The sequence below is a fragment of the Eubalaena glacialis genome, chromosome 8 (genome assembly GCF_028564815.1).
Source record: "Eubalaena glacialis isolate mEubGla1 chromosome 8, mEubGla1.1.hap2.+ XY, whole genome shotgun sequence".
NCBI lineage: Eukaryota > Metazoa > Chordata > Mammalia > Artiodactyla > Balaenidae > Eubalaena > Eubalaena glacialis.
In genome coordinates, this window is record NC_083723.1 from 991,618 (window position 1) to 1,010,501 (window position 18,884).

An 18,884-nucleotide genomic window follows, 5' to 3' on the forward strand; every position below is an offset into this window, starting at 1 on the left:
GTCTGTGTCCGCACTTCCGCATCTTCTAAGTACACCAGTCATGCTGGATTAGAGCACATCCTGTGACCTCATTTTCAGTTGGTCACCTCTGTAAAGACTCAGTCTCCCAATAAGGTCACATTGTGAAGTGCTAGGGGTGAGGACTTCAACTTATGAATTTTGGGAGGGCAGAATTCAGCCCACAAGCAGCTTTATATATGAAATGCGAAGAATTCCTGTGGCAGAACACAGAATCCAAAGACATCAGTTCTTAGGCGTGTCTGTAATCACAGACAAGGAAATACCATTATTTGTGCAGCCTCCTGTAATTGTTCAAGTCCTGCAAAAATGCAAAACAAATAATTTCTTTGTACTAATGACACCACCGTGTGGTTTTATTAAAATAAAAAAGAGGATTTTTAATTTTAGGAGGGAGTTGGGAATTGGGAGGCCTTGGTGCTACCTCACCGCCGAGGGCTTGTGTCACACAGAAAATCAGCCTCCCCTCCCTGGGGTGCGGCCCCTTCTCAATGGGGGCGCTGAGCTGAGCGAGTGTCCTGGGGCGTCCGGTCAGACCCATGCTGATGTGGTGTAAGCCGCTCCTAGGTTGTGCTGACCCCTTGTTGGTCCTTTTCTGACTTTAGGCATCATTTTTAACAGTTCCTTAGGGGGTAAGAGAACCTCAGCTCAGAATCTCTCCAGCTGCTGCCCCAGGTTACATACAGCATCTGGACCAGCATCTTGTACAGCATGAGAATGGATCTGGTGAAAAACCCTTTCTGGAAGTTCCACCCTCAGAGCCTCCCAGGCAATGGGTTCAAGTATAACTACATCTTTGTCCCGTTGCAAGACACGATCGAAAGGGCTATCATCTCAGTGCAGACGGGGCAGGAGGCCCTGGACCCGGCTGTGCAGGTGCAGGCCATCCCGTACCCGTGTCACACCAGCCACCTGTGAGTACCCAGTGGGACCGAGCTCCTGAGGGCCCCCGACAGTGGGAGAGGCCCTGCGTTTGGTAACTGGGTGGAGAAAAATCCTGGAGCTTTTGTATAGCCATTCCACCAAAGAGCATTTGGAGACGATCCATTCTCCTTTTTAATTTCTTAAGGCTGAGCCATCCAGATAGAAGAACAGTTGTGGAGATAATGTGTTCAGTTAGATTTGACACCAGGCATCCGTAGCTTCAGACACCCTTCAGAATAAATTTGCCGAATAATATTCATGGGGGATTCCTCTCATCTGAGCTAGAGAATCAGAGGAAGCTTATTTCCTCTTCAGCCCAAATCCTTACAGTTTGGGCCTGTGCCACCCACATGCAGGAATGGAGGGATTCCCAGAGGCCTGGGGCAGGTGACCTCGTAGGTGGGGTCATCCGACAACACTCATGAGTTGAATTGGGTGATTCAGCGGGTGACTGTAGCTCTGACACTCTTGGGGTGAGAGTGAGGGGAAGCTCAGTCGAAGGGACTCGGGGCAGCGCTCACCGTTGGGACGTCCTTCCGTGTAAGATGCTTCGGAGCCGAGACCCGGGCAATGTTTTGGGCGGTGCTGTGTTCAGAGAGGGGTGCATTCACGAGCCCTCTCCTCCCTGACTTTCCCAAGCGGGTCAGCAAACAGGACCGGGCAAGGGGAGGATGGCAGCAGACCCTGCCCTGGGCTGGGGAGCCGGACTCTTCTGTGCGTGACTCTGGCACAGGCTGGTGGGAGGACACAGCACAGATGTGAGCCTGAGGGTCCCTGATTCACCCCTTCCCATGCCGGGGAGGGCGGTGGAGACACAAGACCTGCATCAGCCCGCTGGCCTGAGGTTCGGGGTGGGGAGAAAGCTTCGGTCCTTCTCAACAGTACGCCCCGCCCGCATTGTCCTGGGCCAGGATCAGGGTCCTGGGGGTGGGGGGTGGATGGAGGGAGAAGGGCAGGAGGCAGAGCCTGGGTGATGTGGGGAGGGGCTGGGGGTTGGCCATCACCCTGCACTGGCACCAGAGTCATGCATCTCAAGAGACAAAAACAAAAGCTGAACCATTTTTTTTTTAGATTCCATATATATGTGTTAGCATACGATATTTGTTTTTCTCTTTCTGACTTACTTCACTCTGTATGACAGACTCTAGGTCCATCCACCTCACTACAAAAAACTCAATTTCATTTCTTTTTATGGCTGAGTAATATTCCATTGTATATATGTGTCACATCTTCTTTATCCATTCATCTGTCGATGGACACTTAGGTTGCTTCCATGTCCTGGCTACTGTAAATAGAGCTGCAATGAACATTGTGGAACATGACTCTTTTTGAATTATGGTTTTCTCAGGGTATATGCCCAGTAGTGGGATTGCTGGGTAAAATGGTTTTGAGGAACCTAGGGGCAGCACAAGAATAAAGATGCAGACGTAGACAATGGACTTGAGGATGCGGGGAGGGGGAAGGGTAAGCTGGGATGAAGTGAGAGAATGGCATGGACATATATACACTACCAAATGTAAAATAGGTAGCTAGTGGGAAGCAGCCGCATAGCACAGGGAGATCAGCTCGGTGCTTTGTGACCACCTAGAGGGGTGGGATAAGGTGGGAGGGAGGGAGACACAAGAGGGAGGAGATATGAGGATATATGTATACATATAGCTGATTCACTTTGTTATACAGCAGAAACTAACACACCATTGTAAAGCAATTATACTCCAATAAAAATGCTAAAAAAAAAGCTGATTTCCCCACTTGGTTGTCCCTATATATGGGATTTTGATCCAACAGGCTCATTCTTTTCTGCCTGATGTTGCTAATAGAGACAAGCCACCAAGGAACACTGTTAGTAAGAGTTATTAAAATGCAAGTCAGGGATTTGCCACCTTCAGAGAAAGAGACGGAGACAGCGAAATGTTTATGAAGATCAGAGTAGCCTTGTAAAAAGGTTTAAACAAATGAGAATGTTGGATTTCCTAATTTCCAAGTTTATTGACAGGCTTTTGTTTGGGTTCCAGAGTAGGGATAAATACACGGAAGAATCTGGAGCATATTTCTTTGATTCATGCTGTCCTGATAATAGGGAGGTGACAGACAGTCCTATTTCTGAGGTCACTTAGACATCCTGGATTTAATAGGTTTCTCCTTTTATTGTTAGTTTTATAAACAAATGGTTATCAAAAGTTGAGAAAGTAGAGAAAAAAGTCATACTTCATACCCTCTTCTAAAGCATCAGTTGGTTTTTTTTGTTTGTTTGGGGACTATTCTTCCCTTCCGTGACCTTGAACTCATGACATCTTGCTAAGAGAGTACGTTTTTGTGCTGTTTTTTCATTTGAAGCCATTTATGGAGCGTTTGCTATGTGTCATGTATGCACGTGACTGTCATACTTGGTGGTGAAAAAGGTGTCGTCCTTGCCTTCTGGGAGCTTGCAGACCAGGGGTTACCAGGACCGTATGAGCCCGGAGAACCGCAGTCACCCTCCCCTGTGGGATTCCCCAGGGATGGGAGTCACAGGACCTCTCGCCGCCCAGTTGGGAAGTTGGTGGAGGGGCACACGCGTCCACATCAGACGCCAGTCTCTTCCCTAAGGTCCGAGGGAGGATTTGAGGTCAAGCAGAACACTCGTTTTCCTCCTCCCCTTCCTCTCCCTCATCCCCTCCTTCTGTGGTTAGTCTGCCTTCAACATGCTTCCTCCTTCTGCATTTTAAAAATTCACTTGGTGCACACATAGTTTCATTATTTTCTTGTTCTGTTGATACTTTTTTCAAAGGACCACACATGGACTTTATTTATCAATTCTCTTTTTTTGTCTTTTCTAACTTACTTGTTATTTCTGTCTTTATTTTTATTACTTCCGTACTTTTATATACCTTCAATGTGTTATGCTGTTTCTCTGATACCTGAGACCCATGTTTGATACATTATTTTTAGTGTTTTTTTCCTTTAATTTGTGTAGTGACCTAAGGTGATGACTTTTCTTTTCAATCATTATTTCAACTATGTCCCATGGATCTGATATACGACTAAAAGTTCATTGTTTTCTAGACACTTGCAATATGGGTTTCTACTGTCTTCTTGACCCAAGAGCTGTTTAAGTTTCTTTTAATTCCCAAGTGGAAATTCTGGGGAATTTTAAGCATGTGAAGTTACTCAACTTACTTATAGTAAGAAAAATTCAAATTAAAACTAGTCTGCGGTAGCATTTTAAAAATCAGATTGACAAAATCCAAAAATTGCATCATACCCTAAATTGCCAAATACTGCTAATAAATCCTAATTTTTACGTTGCCATCAGAAAATACTGTTTATCATTTCCACTTTTTGAATTTATAGCATTTTCTCTGTCAACTATTATATAATCTACTTTTCTGAATGATTTATGGGCACTTGAAAAGAAATTTCTGATTTCCTATTTTTATAGTACAGAATTTATCTACATTAACTTTGTTGTTTAGGAATTCTCTGTCCTTATTTGTGTCCACTTCATCTGTGCTGAGCTAAGATAGATAAACTGTAGTCTCCTGTTACTGGAACATCCTCTTGCTTTTTCCTGTGGTGTTGGCCTTTCGAATCTTGGGGCTGAGTCACTTTGTGCAGAGCCATGAATAATTTTCTGGGTCTTCCTTAATGCTTTGTGGACGTAATTCTACCTTGTATAAAATTAAATTAATGACCTCTGCTTTTTCCCCCTTTCTTCTCTCTCTGGATTCACAGTTTGCTTGCCATGCCTTTGCTCATCCTTGCAGTTTAAACTTTTCTGAAGTGTCTTGTTTTAGGCGTGTCTCTTGTGTGCATCACATAGCTTCATACACAGGGGAGATTAGCTGTTTAACAGTATGAAATGGAATTTCACGTATATATGGTCTTAGTTATGTAATATATTTTTCTATACTTATACCATTATTTAGGAATGTTCTGCTGTTGTTCTAGTGGTTCCCTTATAGTTATAACTTTGTACAAATAATATCAACCCTTTCTTTCTTTTTTTTTTTACCATGACCAATTAAAAAAACAACGTAATTTCTCTTCTTCCATCACTTCTTCTTCTTTATCATGCAATTTTAGTTAACATTATTATCTCAGTGTCCTCCTTTGTACGTTAAAGATGCCTGTACTTATATTCTACATTTGTCAGCGTTAAACAAATAGCCTTTGATTTTGGCATTTACCAACTCATTCTTCCTCTTTGAAGAATTTCCCCAACCTTCCAATTTTTGTTTGTTGTATCATTTTTACATTTCAGGGAACAAAACATTTCCAATCTGTCTTGTCTTCTTATTTTTCATTTTTGTTTTAGTCTTATTTTTACTGGAAATAAATCCACTTCTTACCATTATTCTTTCACTGTGATTTACCAGTCATCCTTTTGTGGGCTGGTTTGTCTTCTAGTAATTTCCTTAAGAAGATCTCATGAGACAATTTAACCCGAGTTCTTACATACTTAAAATTCTTTGCAGCATTTATATTTGAAAGACAGCTTGGCTGGATATGAAATCCTGGGCTCACTCTTTCCTTGAGTATCTTGTAGAAATACCTCCATTATCTTTGGCTTTCAGTGTTAGTGTAAAGAAATCTGAGGCCACCTTGATATTTTCACTCTTTTATATGACTTGGTAATTTTGACAAATTGCTAATAACTTAAAAATTCAATAATTTACTAGGATACACTGAATTGTTGACCATTCTAGGACAGTTTTCCAAGGCACAAGATGAGTTCTTTCAATGTGTAAGACTTAAGCTTTTTTTTTTTTTAATGGAAACTCTTGATGTATTCTAGCATTACAAATTTATCATCTTCCAGTATTTGGTTTTTCTTCTTAAGGGAATCCAATTGCATGACTTCCCCCCTGTGTTTCTTATCAACAAAATCCCGTTAATTCTATTAAGCTCTTTCTTTCTTTCTGTTTCCTTCAGCTGTGTTCTCATGTGTGGTTTACGTCTCTCACTGTGTGTGTGCAGCGTCGTTTGCCCTTGTTGTGCTCCTCATTCTGTCTCTGTCCGTCTGGCGGCTATTCCGCCTTCTGTTTCTCCCCAGCCTCTTCCAGCTCACACTCTGTGTCTTCCTGCCCCCTCATCATCTCATCGCTGAACTGTAACGCTCCTGTGGTGTGGTGTTTTTATAGGGGATTGCCTTAGTAAATAGTTTTAAACTGGTGGCAGAGATGTTGGCTCTTTTCATCTGTTTCACATCACCATCTTTTTGGCATGTGTTCTTCATTTGTTAATAATTCTGAGACTCTCAACCTACTTTTATTTCTCACGTAGCTGTTGTGCTAGATTTCTGTTGTCGTTGTTGTTACTCATCTTGAACGACTCGGGTCTTCCTGGCCAGTTGTTTGCAAGAGGCTCCTGCTAGTGGTGAGGACCAGGGACGTGAATGCCCCCAGAGCTCAAAGGCTCTCTTCCACGGCCGCGAAGAATACACGTACTCTTCACATAACCCTCCTCCTCTGTCTCCCTGGAGACCCTCTCTAGGTGGGAGTGGCTCCTGACACCACCCAGTTTAACAGGCAGTGGACACCCACTTAGCACCTGCTCTTCTCTGTACTGTGCCCCCAGAGTGCCCCTGGGCTTTAGGAAGTGTAGTGTTTTTTTTAAACAACGGATATTTATTTCTCACTCTTCCAGAGGTCCAGGGGCTAGTAGGTTTGGTTTATAACGAGGCCCCTTTCTCAGGTGTGAAGGCTTCCTGCTGTGTCCTCAGAAGGTGGAGAGAGTGACAGCTCCGGTCTGTCTTCCTCTGCTTCTGAGGATGCCAGCGTCGTCCTGGGACCCCATCCTCATCACCTCATCACAACCTGATCAGCCCCCAAAGGCCACACCTCCAGATACCATCCCTTTGCGGGTTAGGGTTTCAACATACGAATCTGGGGGTGACACATTCAGTCCATAACAGAGACGTAGGAGATACGGGAACATAGAGATATTCCTTCTGGAACAGAAAGAATCACTTTTGTGACTACTTATTTAAGAAGTATAGTTTTGATGGCACATTCTAGACCTCCAGAGGGTGGGGTTTTGCTGCTGACGCCTCTCGTATCTACTTTTTTGGGTGACTCCTATATGAGCTTGATTATTTTTAGCAGCTTTTTCAAATACTTGGCCATCTCTTCCCAAATACGTATCAGAATTGCAGTGGCAGTTTTTCCTTCTCTTGTTGACTTGGACTCGTTTCCAGGAGCAGATTAGGAAAGGCCTGAGTTACACACCATGTACTGTAACTTCTCTTCTGCAGTTTCTTATTCTTTTTAATTTGTACTAAGTGGCCTCACTCAGACAGGTATGTGCAGAGCGTCCAGATTCTCTGGATCCAGGGTGGTTGCTGCAAGGACCACAGAGTTGGGTTCATGCGATTCCAGGCCCCTCATGTCTCTCTCCTTTACAGACATAGAGCAGGTCCTCTGTGTCTGTAAAGTTTCCTCGTGCTCTGTGCGTTTGCACACCTATAAATCAGGACGCCCGACAGCGGTTCTGCCCCAGGCACAGGGTCAGACAGATCTCGGTCCTGAGCAAGCCCTGGGGCCATAAGGACAGCGGGATGAAGCGTGGGAGCAGGACTCACCGCGAGCATCTTGGGGCGGCGTTGGATGCTGACCGCACTGTCCCCATAGGTTCTTCTTCTTCCCGCTGATAGCGATACCCATGTGGATGGTGTCTGTGGCCAGCGTGGTCCGCAGGCTGGTTTACGAGCTGGAGATCCAGCTGGAGGAGGTGAACAGCCTGGGGGACGGGGGGGGGGGGTGGGGGCGTTGGCGGGTTGGAGGTTGACGGCTGCCCCATCACGGACGGGACGCTGCGTGCGCTCTGCTGGGTCCCGCTGTCCCAGGAGACTCGCTCCGCACGGAAGCCCAGGGCCCTGACAGAGCTGCAGAGGTGACACGTCTGGTCCATCCAGGAGAGGAAAGGAGGCTGAGGACGGGCCCACGAGAGTCGCTCACTCGGTAATGTTTACGCGACCCAGACAGACACACAGACGGAATTCCCGTCTTCGTTTACGGTTGGAATTCTTTATGTACAGCTTTGCTATTTTTGTCCCAGTGTTGTTAAAACTCGAAACTATCAAAACTGCTTTTAAGAATGAAAGTTCGTAAAGGCGTCTGGTAAAGACCTGCCTTCCCATTCAGCCGGGCAGACACGTGGGCACATGGTATGCACTTATTTATTAAAGCAAAGGAAAAGTGCAGAGAGTCATTCAGTTTTGACTAGAGTTGCACTGTTGTACTGCGTGTTGTTCACCTGTGTAGCACGAATGCATTCCTGGATTTCTGTGTTTCTTCCCCATCCAGCTGGGCCCCGTGTGTAAGGCCTGGGACTGGGCGTTGGTGGTGCTGAGCTCCCTGCCCGGGGCCGCCAGGGTGGGGCGTACGTCTGAATTGCTCTCACTGCGAAGGAACCAGCCCTACACCCAGGGGTATCACCACGTTATAGGTGAGCAAGCGGTCGGTTCAGTGGATGGATTAATTTTAGTGTTATTGCTTCAAACTGAATTACTTTGCAAAACACATCCTAGAACCTGAGCAGTCACCCCCGAAGTGAACAGCTTAAGGCCCAGTGTTTCCCCCTTCATTTTTCTCTTTGTTGTTATTAAACAAAACCAACACAAACCAAATGACAAAAAAAAGAGGGAACAAAACTGACAAAAGCTCAATAAACCAGGAATGGTAGCGAGACTGCGGCCGGTCAGGCTGGGGTCTGGGGTCTGCTCCCCTTTGCAGCTGCCTTCTCACAGCTGTGAGGTTGTTCTCAGGCCACCTCGTCCCCCTTCTCCCCCTCCCCACGGCCAGCGACCTGCTCTGCAGGGGGTTTGTTCGCGTCGACGGCTGACTCTGGAGGAAGTGTCCAGTGCAGCATTTCCGATGCCGTGTTTCCACACTGGCGGCCACAGGCAGGGATGCACCCCGGCTCGCCTGTCCCCCCGGCGCACCTGCCCTGTCCTCTCTCAACCCTGTGATGACCGGTCCTCCCTGTGTTGGCAGTATGTGAGGACGATGGGCGTGCCCCCCGCCGTCCACTTGCTGGCCCGGCTCCCGGAGCATGGGGCAAAGCTGATGGTGAGCAGCGCCGCCCTGGCCCTCATCCTCGGGGTCAGCGGCATCTTCACCTCCAGCAGCACCTGGATGGCGTCCTCTTCCTCCTGGACGTCGGGGTGTCGGTGATCTCGCTGAGCTGCCTCCTGAGTGCATCCTTCGGCCGGGCGAGCTCGGCAGCCCTGTGCAGCAGCCTGCCCTACGCGGCCAGCTTCCTGCCCTGCATCGTGCCGACCTGCAGGCCTCCCTCGTCAGTGCGTTGTTTTGTGAAACTGCAGAGCAAGGCTGCCGTGTACCCCGCAGCACGTTTCAGTGCATCACTGTCAGATGTGTGGGGCTTTCCCGCATCCCCGGTGTGTACTCCACCCTCAGCTGCAGCCTTGTGGTGGTGGGTTCACTGAAACCACGGAGGGTTTGCTGAAGGGCGGCCCATGAAAAACTGGTGTTTTTCACAGAATAGGAACTCTCCTCTGAAGACTCTTGGAGAAATCGGGAGCATCCTAAAGGAAGCGCATGACTTCAGTTTCTCTTTGTTTCACACATGGAAGGAAACAGATCTCCAAAGCTATTTTAGAAGTAAAAAATAAGCATTTTTTTTTGAAGCATCACAGATTACATCACATTAGCTGGAAAGATCTCTCCGTTGGCAGTGTCAGAGTCACCCATCCATTTAGAATGTACCTCCCCAAAAGCATTAGAATATGTCCAGGTCTGTGCTATAAATACGTAGAAGACAGAAACTCATCCATTCTTGGTGACTGTTACCTGGTGAGCGCAGTGCCGACACACAGTAGGGTCACACAGTACACAGCACTGGGATGCACAGCAGGGTCACAGAGTACACAGCACTGGGACGCACAGTAGGGACACAGTACACAACACTGGCACACACAGTAGGGTCAGCACTGGGACACACAGTAGGGACAGCACTGGGACACACAGCAGGGACACAATACACAGCACTGGGACACACCTCGGGGAGACACAGTACACAGCACTGGGACACACATCGGGGACACACAGTACATTGGAAGGGTTGGTGGAGCCACGTCTCAGGGCCTGCGTCACAGTCCTGTCGTTACGTAAACATCCCTGAGCTCAAGGGCAGGGCAGGTCCTCATGGCACCCTGTGAAGAGTGTGATTGGAGTCCCTGAGGGAGAATCCGGGGTGGGACCAGGTGGGAGAAGTCAGACAGAGAGAGACAGTTGCTGTGTGTTTTCACTTAAAGGCGGAATCTAAAATATCCAGCAAATGACTGAATATAACAAAACAGAAGCCGACTCACAGATACAGAGAGCAAACTAGTGGGTACGAGGGAGGGGTACGATAGGGTAGGGAGTAAGAGGTGCAAAGTACTAGGTATGAAATAAATGTTCCGAGGATGTGACGTGCAGGGCAGGGAATATAGCCACTATTTTATTGTAACTTTATGTGGAAGATAATCTATGAAAACATCAAATCACTATGTTGTTCACTTGGACTAACAGAACTCGTAAGTCAGCTATACTTCAGTTATTAGGAAAAAGCCGCCCAGGGTTGCCAGGGTGCCCCTGAGGCCTTCAGAGGTCACCCGGTCCTGACAGCCCAGCCAGCCTCACTGGTGTGGGTGGGGTGAAGGTCTCTGCTCATTTCAGGCCTCAGGATAAAATGCTTCCATGAAAGCCAAATTACTCTTCTCCAGCATCAGTAAACCCTTCAGTCTGCCCTGGTTTCCACGGCTCAGCTCGTATGCCTAGATTTGCACGGTATTCATCAGTATGTTATCCAGTTTGGGTTAGTTTATGTCACACCGGTAGTCAGTAATTTTGTGTGTTAATTGGATGTTTTCAGAGTAATGAAAACAACTGGGACCACTCAGTGCTCCCACCAGGTATTCCTTACGTATAGAAAAAGAGCCACTGACCACCCGGCCTGAATTTCAACGGATGTTTTTTGTTTTTTATTTCAATCCTTAGATTTAAGGTTTTATGTCTACAAAGTCTGATTTCCTTTTTACATGTTGAAATGGTTTCTAGCAAATAAAGAATCTAACTCTGATACATTATATTTTTAAACGTAAGATACTTTTCCAATGAGCTTTCTTTTTTGTAAACACCAGACCTTGCTGCTGGAAATGAAATCACATTTTCCTCCAATACACCCTCTTCTCATGTGCAGTCTCCATCAGTCCGCCTGCAGTGTGCTCCAGGGCATTCACTTAATAAAAAATACATAGTAAATTGCTCTATTCCATTTGCCACTGTTTTGTGTTATACATTTGTGTGTACCGTGCATTGTATTTACGACACTTCAAGCACTGCAGTAAAGAGAGATAATTCCTTTTAACATTAAAAACTGGCTTGTTATCACGCTTTTCAGAACAGGCTGATGTGCGGCCCAGTCTTGGGCTCAGATGTGGAGTCACCGCCTGGAGCGATGGTTTGGCATCATTAAGACCCTGAATGTGCTGTGGTTTCGTTATTTGAATTTAGGGCTGTGGACTTCCTATGGCCCAATTGGACACTAACTTGCAGTTTTTCTCTTCTCCCCCTCCATCTGCAAGCAGTACCTCCTCTCCACAACTACTTTTGGACAAGGAGTATTTTTGGTTACATTCCTGGAAAGGCAAGAGGCAGGTAAGAGGATGCAGTTTTTTAAAAAGTGACTCAGGTTTTTGGAAATTTAGTTATCGTGTTGCAAGCGATACAGTAGAGAGTGTTAGTTACAAAGTGGAAGGTTTGGAAGGAGATCCTGGCGTTGGTTTAGCTGATGTAAACCCCTCCCTCCATCCAGTTACCCTGGTTTTAGGAACAAGGACAATCCTGGCCTCCTGTGCTCCAGGTCGGCCGCCCAGCCAGTGCCTGGGGCTTCCTCGTGACACCCCTGAAACACACTTGGTCAATTAGTGACCCTCGGAATTCTCCCCTGAATGGGCTGTGCAGGGTCTCGTCTCTTAGACTGTTATTGAGCTGCAGTCTGTCTTCCTGGACTTCCTGCCCACCGTTCCTGGTTTCTCTTTCTAACCGCCTCTTTCACATGACAGCTGTTTATATATCTTCAGCTGTCATCTTCACCTCCAGGGTTTCTGGATCCTTTTTGAAGCCATGATCCAGAAGGAGATCTAACCAGCATAGAGCAGAGAACAATTATCTCCCCTCTTTTCTCTGTATTTTATTCCTATTAATTCAGCCTACAATAATTAAAAAAATTTTTGTTGGCAATGTTTTTCACTTATATTGAGATTTTGTCAACTAAAACCCTAGACCAGAACAGACATATATGTCTTAGATGTTTATATAGTTTTTTGTGGTGTGTTTTTGAAAACACAGGGAAAATATATGCCATAAATGAAACTGAACTCCAGATAGCATTACATCAGCTCATTAACTTGTGCCCGTCTTGAAATTCTCCGACTTTTCTGTAAAACATGTTGAACTGTTCTGAACTATACTACACTAAAAATGTATTAAAACAGTTGAGTAATCCTGAAATGACCTATCCTGAATTCTTCAAACTGATTTTTAAACAAAATTGGATCATAAGGATATGGCAGAAAAATGGTCACTGTTAGATCCTTTGAATATTTTGGACCAAGTTCTAACAAGTACACAATGTTAAAACATTTATTTTATCGAGTTCTAGGTTAGTACCATAGGAAAATTGAGAAAGATGAATATTTTTCTTAAAACAAATTATATTTTAATCCAGCAATAACTTGCAAACATATTGTAATAAGAGAATAATTCTTTCCTATTTCAGATCCTATATATCCTGTTTATATGTTTTCCAAGAGCAAGAATAGTATAATTTAGAGTTTGGGTTCTCAAGGAGCCGTCATCTTTTCTTTAAACATGCTTATTTTCCCTAAATATAGATTGTTTTAGTTAAGCAAGTAATGTAAGTAATATATATGGTATATATATATACTATATAGAGAGTATATAGATATAAGTAAAGCAAACTTTAAACTTTTTAAAATGTTAGGTATTCAGGCATTGATAATGGTCACCCACCTGCTGTCCTTGAATCAGGGTGAGATGAAGCTAGCATTTCACAGGAGGTACAGGGCCCATGGCCTTGACCTTCCTTTTGTTTTAGTTGCACTCAGCTTTGCCTCCAGGACTGATGAATTCACCTCACCAAAGTCTGCCCGAAAGAGGGTGAGCAGCTCTGACTCTGACCTTACTCTTCCTTCCAGGGATTCAGTGGGATAATATGTACCGGTCTCTGGAACTAGGGGGCATGACATTTGGCTGGGTTTGCTGGATGATTCTGTTTGATTCAGGCCTTTACTTCTTATGTGGATGGCACTTGAACAACTTGATTCCTGGTAAGAATTCTGCACTTTATAAGATGACAAAATCAACTTAAAAAACAGTTTGTATTTATTTATTTATGTTGGGTTTAATTAAATAAATAAATAAAATTTTTAAAAAAAAATAAATAAAATAAAACACATCCTATCAACTCCCTTTCTGATGTCTTATTTGAAGGATAAATAAATAAATAAATGTTCACATGTATGTGAACATTAGGATAATTATTTATCCTTTAAATAAGACATCAGAAAGGGAGTTGATAGGATGTGTTTTATTTTATTTATTTTTTTAAAAAAATTTATTTATTTAATTAATTAATTTATTTTTGGCTGTGTTGGGTCTTCGTTGCTGCACGCGGGCTTTCTCTAGTTGCGGTGAGCGGGGGCTGCTCTTCGTTGCGGTGCACGGGCTTCTCATTGCGGTGGCTTCTCTTGTTGCAGAGCACAGGCTCTAGGCACACGAGCTTCAGTATTTGTGGCACGTGGGCTCAGTAGTTGTGGCGTGTGGGCTCAGTAGTTGTGGCGTGTGGGCTCAGTAGTTGTGACTTGTGGGCTCTAGAGCACAGGCTCAGTAGTTGTGGCGCATGGGCTTAGCTGCTCCGCGGCATGTGGGATCTTAGTTCTCACACCAGGGATTGAACCCGCGCCCCCTGCAGTGGAAGTGCGGAGTCTTAGCCACTGGACCACCAGGGAAGTCCTGAATTTTTTTATTTTTTAAAGAATCTTAGTTCCCTCTCCTCTTCTACCTGAATCATTTCTAGATTTTTATCTTTGGGCTCAGTAATTCTTCCATGTGGTCTGCTCTATTTCCAGAACTTTCTATTGCATTCTTCCTCGCCTTTATTGAGTTCCTCAGCTCCAGAATTTCTGTTTGGTTCTTTTTTAGAGTTTCAATCTCCTTGGCAAAGTATTACTTCTGTTCATTAATTTTATTCCTGAGCTCATTAAACTGCCTTTCTGAGTTTTCTTACAGCTCGTGGAGTTTCTTCTTGACAGCTATTTTGAGTTCTCTATCAGATCACAAACTTCTGTGACTTTAAGTTTGGTTTCTGGAGAATTGTCACTTGTCTCTCTGTGCTGTCATGTTATGGTTTTTTGTGGAGCTGGATGAATTTCTCCTCTGCTGGCACACTTGAAGTAGTGAACACCTTTCTTATTTTGGTAAAGCATTTTTTAACTTTGATTCTAACAGTTCAACAGATTGGTGATTAGAGCCCCCTTTTTGGTTTTTCAGTAGGTGGTGCTGTAGCTCAAGTTTCCTGCTCTTTGTGCCTCTGGAGTCCTGGTTCCCTCTGTCACTGGCATTGCCACTGGGGACCACCAGGTTGGAGGACTCCTCCCCTGCATCCCAGGTGGCCTGGGTCAGGGCACTGCTGCCCTGGCATGGTGAGGGGGGGCAGGGAGGGGCCGGGGTGGCAGGCATCTCCCCCAGGTCTGGGGTTGTCAGACGGGGCAGCTGGAGTCATGGGTGCCACCGTGGCTGGAGGGCCCAGGGTTGTCGGCCCCATCCTGTGGCTGTGGGCGCCTCTGTGCTGTGAGCCTGGGGTCCTGTGCCCCACCTCCCGGGTGCTGTGGTTCTCCGGGCTGTGGGCTCAGCTGTCGTGGCCCCAGTGGGGATGGGGATCGCAGGCCCCGCCTCCTCTATACCTTCAGACAGGCAGGTGTGAGGGTCTCTCCAGGGTCCTGGTGTACTGGGCAGAAGAACCTTTGCTTAGTCGCGGGTGTTTTACGAGCTGCACATTGAAGGGAGTGGACAGAGGGAGCATCTCATGCCCCTGTGGTGCTGACCTTGAATCAAAGTTGGCGTTTTTAATCGAGGAGGAAATATACATAATTCAGTCAATATATTAGGGAGAAAAAGTTTTGCTCATTCATAAATTCATCAAAATAAGTAGCATTAAAAATAATGAAGAAATAGGAAAAGTATGATTTTAAAGAGGGGGGAGGCCTTTCAAAACATCATGCCAAGGACATAAGCAATAAAAATCACTAGTTTTCATTATAAGAATTTAAATTAATATTTCAAAGTATCCAAAGAAAAATGACAATATGCTTTGCAAAGTTATGAAAGAAAATTGAAAGTCTCAGGTCAAAGTTTAAAAACATAATATCTCAGTGGAAATCCTAGCAAATAACTTGAACCAATCATTTATTAAAAAGTAAAGTTTAAATTTAGTGAATTTATAAAAAGGTTTAATGAGCACGCAAGAGCATAGATTTGCACATACCTAGAAGACAATTTTTTCTTCTCTATGATAAAAATGACAATAACTAGTGCAGGAGATAGACTGTAAAAATTGACTCTATGTTTTGTTTTTTGTTTTGTTTTCTCAGAATGCTAAATAATTTAAGAAGAGGAAAAGATTGGTGGGGTGGTGGTGCATACAACAGCATAGAAGGGAGAGAGACATGTTTTCGGAGCAAAGCAGCCTGGTGTTGGCCGAAAGAGTTTACTCCAGTGGTTTTGTCGAGGAAATGCTCTTTCTTCCCACTCTTCCTTTAAAAACTGTGAGAGGCTTGGTTCTGTCTTCCCGGAGGAACTGAAAGAACAGACCCTTGAGTGAAATGTGGACGTGCTGTGAGCAGGTGTCTTTCGAAAGGTGATGATGTGCCCTGGAGGAGAGATGGACCGCGCATGTGCGCTGAGATCCACCGGTTTTGAGCTGGTCCTGTCTGCTTGGCGCTCCCGCCCGGCTCCTGAGAACTCACGTGTGTGTTTCCCCTCTCCTCTCATCCCGGTCTGTGCCCGTCCCCGCACCTCCTGGCTCTGCTTCCTGCTCCAATGATGAGTTTGCATGTTGGGCTTGTGGAGAGATGTGGTCCTTCTTGTTTGGACCTCCGGATCTCCTCAGAATGAGGTTTTCATTAATTTTCTAAGTTTTGCTGCTTCTGGCAGCTCTGGACACTGGGAATCAATCACCTGGCCGTAGGCTATGCCCAGTTCCCCAATCACTGCCTCGAGGGAGGGGAGGTTTGATGAATGGGTGCAGGGTGGAGAAGTGATGTGACCACGACTTTCCAGAAGATGCCCTGGAGAATGGGGTCTGGGAGTTGGTGGAGAAAGCTCAGGGGCAGGACAGACCAGAGAGATGCTGCCACCAGAAGAGGCTTCTTGCAAGAGCAGCAAACACCCAAAGCACTGAGCCCGAAAGAATTTAAAGCAGGGTCTCAGAGAGATATTGGGGCATCCACGTCCATAGCAACGTTGTTCACAGTGACCAGAACGTGGAAGCAACCCAAGTGTCTATAGCTGAATGAATGTGTAAATAAAGTGTGGTCTATACATGCAATGGAATGTCATTCAGCCTTAAAAAAGAAGGAAATTCTGACCATTGCTACAAGGTGAATGAACCTTGAAGATATTATATGCTAAGTGAAATAAATAGTTACAAAGAGATAAATTCTGTATGATTCTACTTATATGAAATACCTAGTGTGATGGTTAATTTTATGTGTCAACTTGACTGGACTAAAAGATGCCCAGATAGCAAGTGAAACATGATGCTGTGTATGTCTGTGAAGGTGTTTCCAGAAGAGATTAGAATGAGTGAAGCAAATGGCCCTCAGCAATATGGGTGGGCATCCTCCAAGCTACCCAGGGTCTGAATAGAACAGAAAGGCACAGGAAGGGTGAATTTTCCCTGTGCTTAAGCTGGAGCATCTCTCTTCTCCTGTCCTTGGATGCTGACGTGCCTGGTTCTTGGGCCTTCAGACTCAGACCAGGACTTGTACTAGCAGCCTGCCCTGGTTCTCAGGCCTTCAGGTTTGGACTAGAACCACACCACTGGCTCTCCTGGGCCTCCAGCTTGCAGACGGCAGATGGTGGGACTTCTCAGCCTCCATGATTGCATGAGCCCAATGTGTCATAGTAAACTTCTGTCTGTGGACACACACACACACACATGTGTATATATGTCTTCTTGATTCTGTTTCTCTGGAGATTGCTGAGTGACTACCTGCAGTAGCCAAATCATGGAGACAGAAGTAGAATGGGGGTCACTAGAGGCTGGAGGAGGGGGAGGTGGGATGGTACAAGGTGAAAGCAGTTCTCGAGGTGGTTACACAACAGTGTGAATGTACTTCACATTCCTGAATTGTTTGCTTAAACATGGTTAAGGCGGTAACTTGTGTGATATGTACTTTACGATAGTTAAAAAAAAAAGACTGAACCCTTGAGGGAGGTGTCTGGTGCTCAGAAGCCCCACTTTGTAGATCATGTTTCAGGGGAAGAAAAGGGAGCTTGGGCGAGCTCATGGAGGAGGGGAAGTTGGCCCAGAAAAGCTGAGCGATGGGGGGAATGCTGGTTGGTGAGGAGGCACTGAGTCATCCCTTATCATGTGAGTCAGCAAACTATCAGCCAAGCTGGTGGTTTCTAGAGAGCATTTTATTTTTTTCTGAAAGGTAAATCAGGTCAACTTGGGGCTCAGAAGGGAAGGGAAAGCTGTCTTCCTTGAGGGGCCAGGAGACCTAAGAGCCCAATTTGCTTATCTTTTGGAAGGACTGAGGCCATGGGGGCCACGCTGGGTCCGGGGTTTGCCGGCATCGGGTTGGGGGCCACTCTGGGTGGTTGAACTACTGGCTAGATAGGAAGACCAGAGTCTATTCCAAAATCAAAGATCAAAACTCCGAGATCGTTGTAACACAGGTATAAAAACAAAAAGACACAGAGTCGGCCAAAGATGGCAATAAATATTTCTCCTTTTTTTAATCATGAAATTCCTGATTCTTCTGTTTCAAAAGTTAAAAGAACAATTGCAGTTGGTAATTTATATATCCTTAAATAACACAGAGTATTTATTTTCAACTTTGACAAAGTCTGCCAATAATAACAAAAAATAAAATTGCTAGAAAATATCAGTGGGCTCTCAGATCCATAAGTAGTAATTACAATTTCTAGGTGTTCCCTGACTCAGTTTGCTCTTTTTAAGACAAATATTTTGTAACACACCCTTGACTCTCTTGAGATGAAATTCACAGATAATAAAGCCTACCTGCACACGTGATACCTGAAGATGATTTAAAAATTAGTGTAATGTCTTAACTGTAATATAAAAGAGAAAGAAAAAGTAATTCATAATGAAATAATATACGAATTCTCAATGCTCAGCCATGACTTTATTAAAACACAAAATGAGGTAGGTACTCGGATGCTCGGAGTAAGTTTATATGTTTAAGGGAAGAAAAATGATCAGAAAGCATTTGGTACTACAAGTAAAAGAAACAGAGGAGATAAAGATAGAGAGTAGAATAAAGCTAATATTCAGGTAAGTAATGACAGATAAGACTCACTTGTATATGATAAAGATGGAAATAACTTTAATTAAAGTAGGAAAAATTAGACACAAATGGACTGGATAAAAGAATGATATTTTGGTAAATGATCTGGGTCTTATTTAAAAGTGTACGATCAGATAATTCCCTGTGTCATCTCACGGGGCTGGTAATGATGAAACGGCAGATACATCCGTCTTATAATTCCACCCCATGTCAAGGCCTCACTCAGACTCTAGATTTTTAGACTTTGGTTATCATATTCTGTAGTCAGTGTCAGGAAATGGAGGGTGGACTGCACAAAAGAACAGTAATAAAGAGGGTTCATGGAGAAGACACGGGGAGA

General features: G+C 44.9%; 1 protein-coding gene across 1 annotated transcript in view; it reads left to right on the forward strand.

The window, feature by feature from the left end:
* ABCA13 (ATP binding cassette subfamily A member 13) overlaps positions 1-18,884 on the forward strand; it is a 312,932-nt gene that overhangs the window by 77,776 nt on the left and 216,272 nt on the right. Inside the window, 7 exon segments of the mRNA XM_061199026.1 lie at positions 656-932; positions 3,098-3,112; positions 7,554-7,653; positions 8,919-9,063; positions 9,066-9,322; positions 11,513-11,585; positions 13,148-13,279. Coding sequence (XP_061055009.1) covers positions 656-932; positions 3,098-3,112; positions 7,554-7,653; positions 8,919-9,063; positions 9,066-9,322; positions 11,513-11,585; positions 13,148-13,279 — 999 coding nt within the window.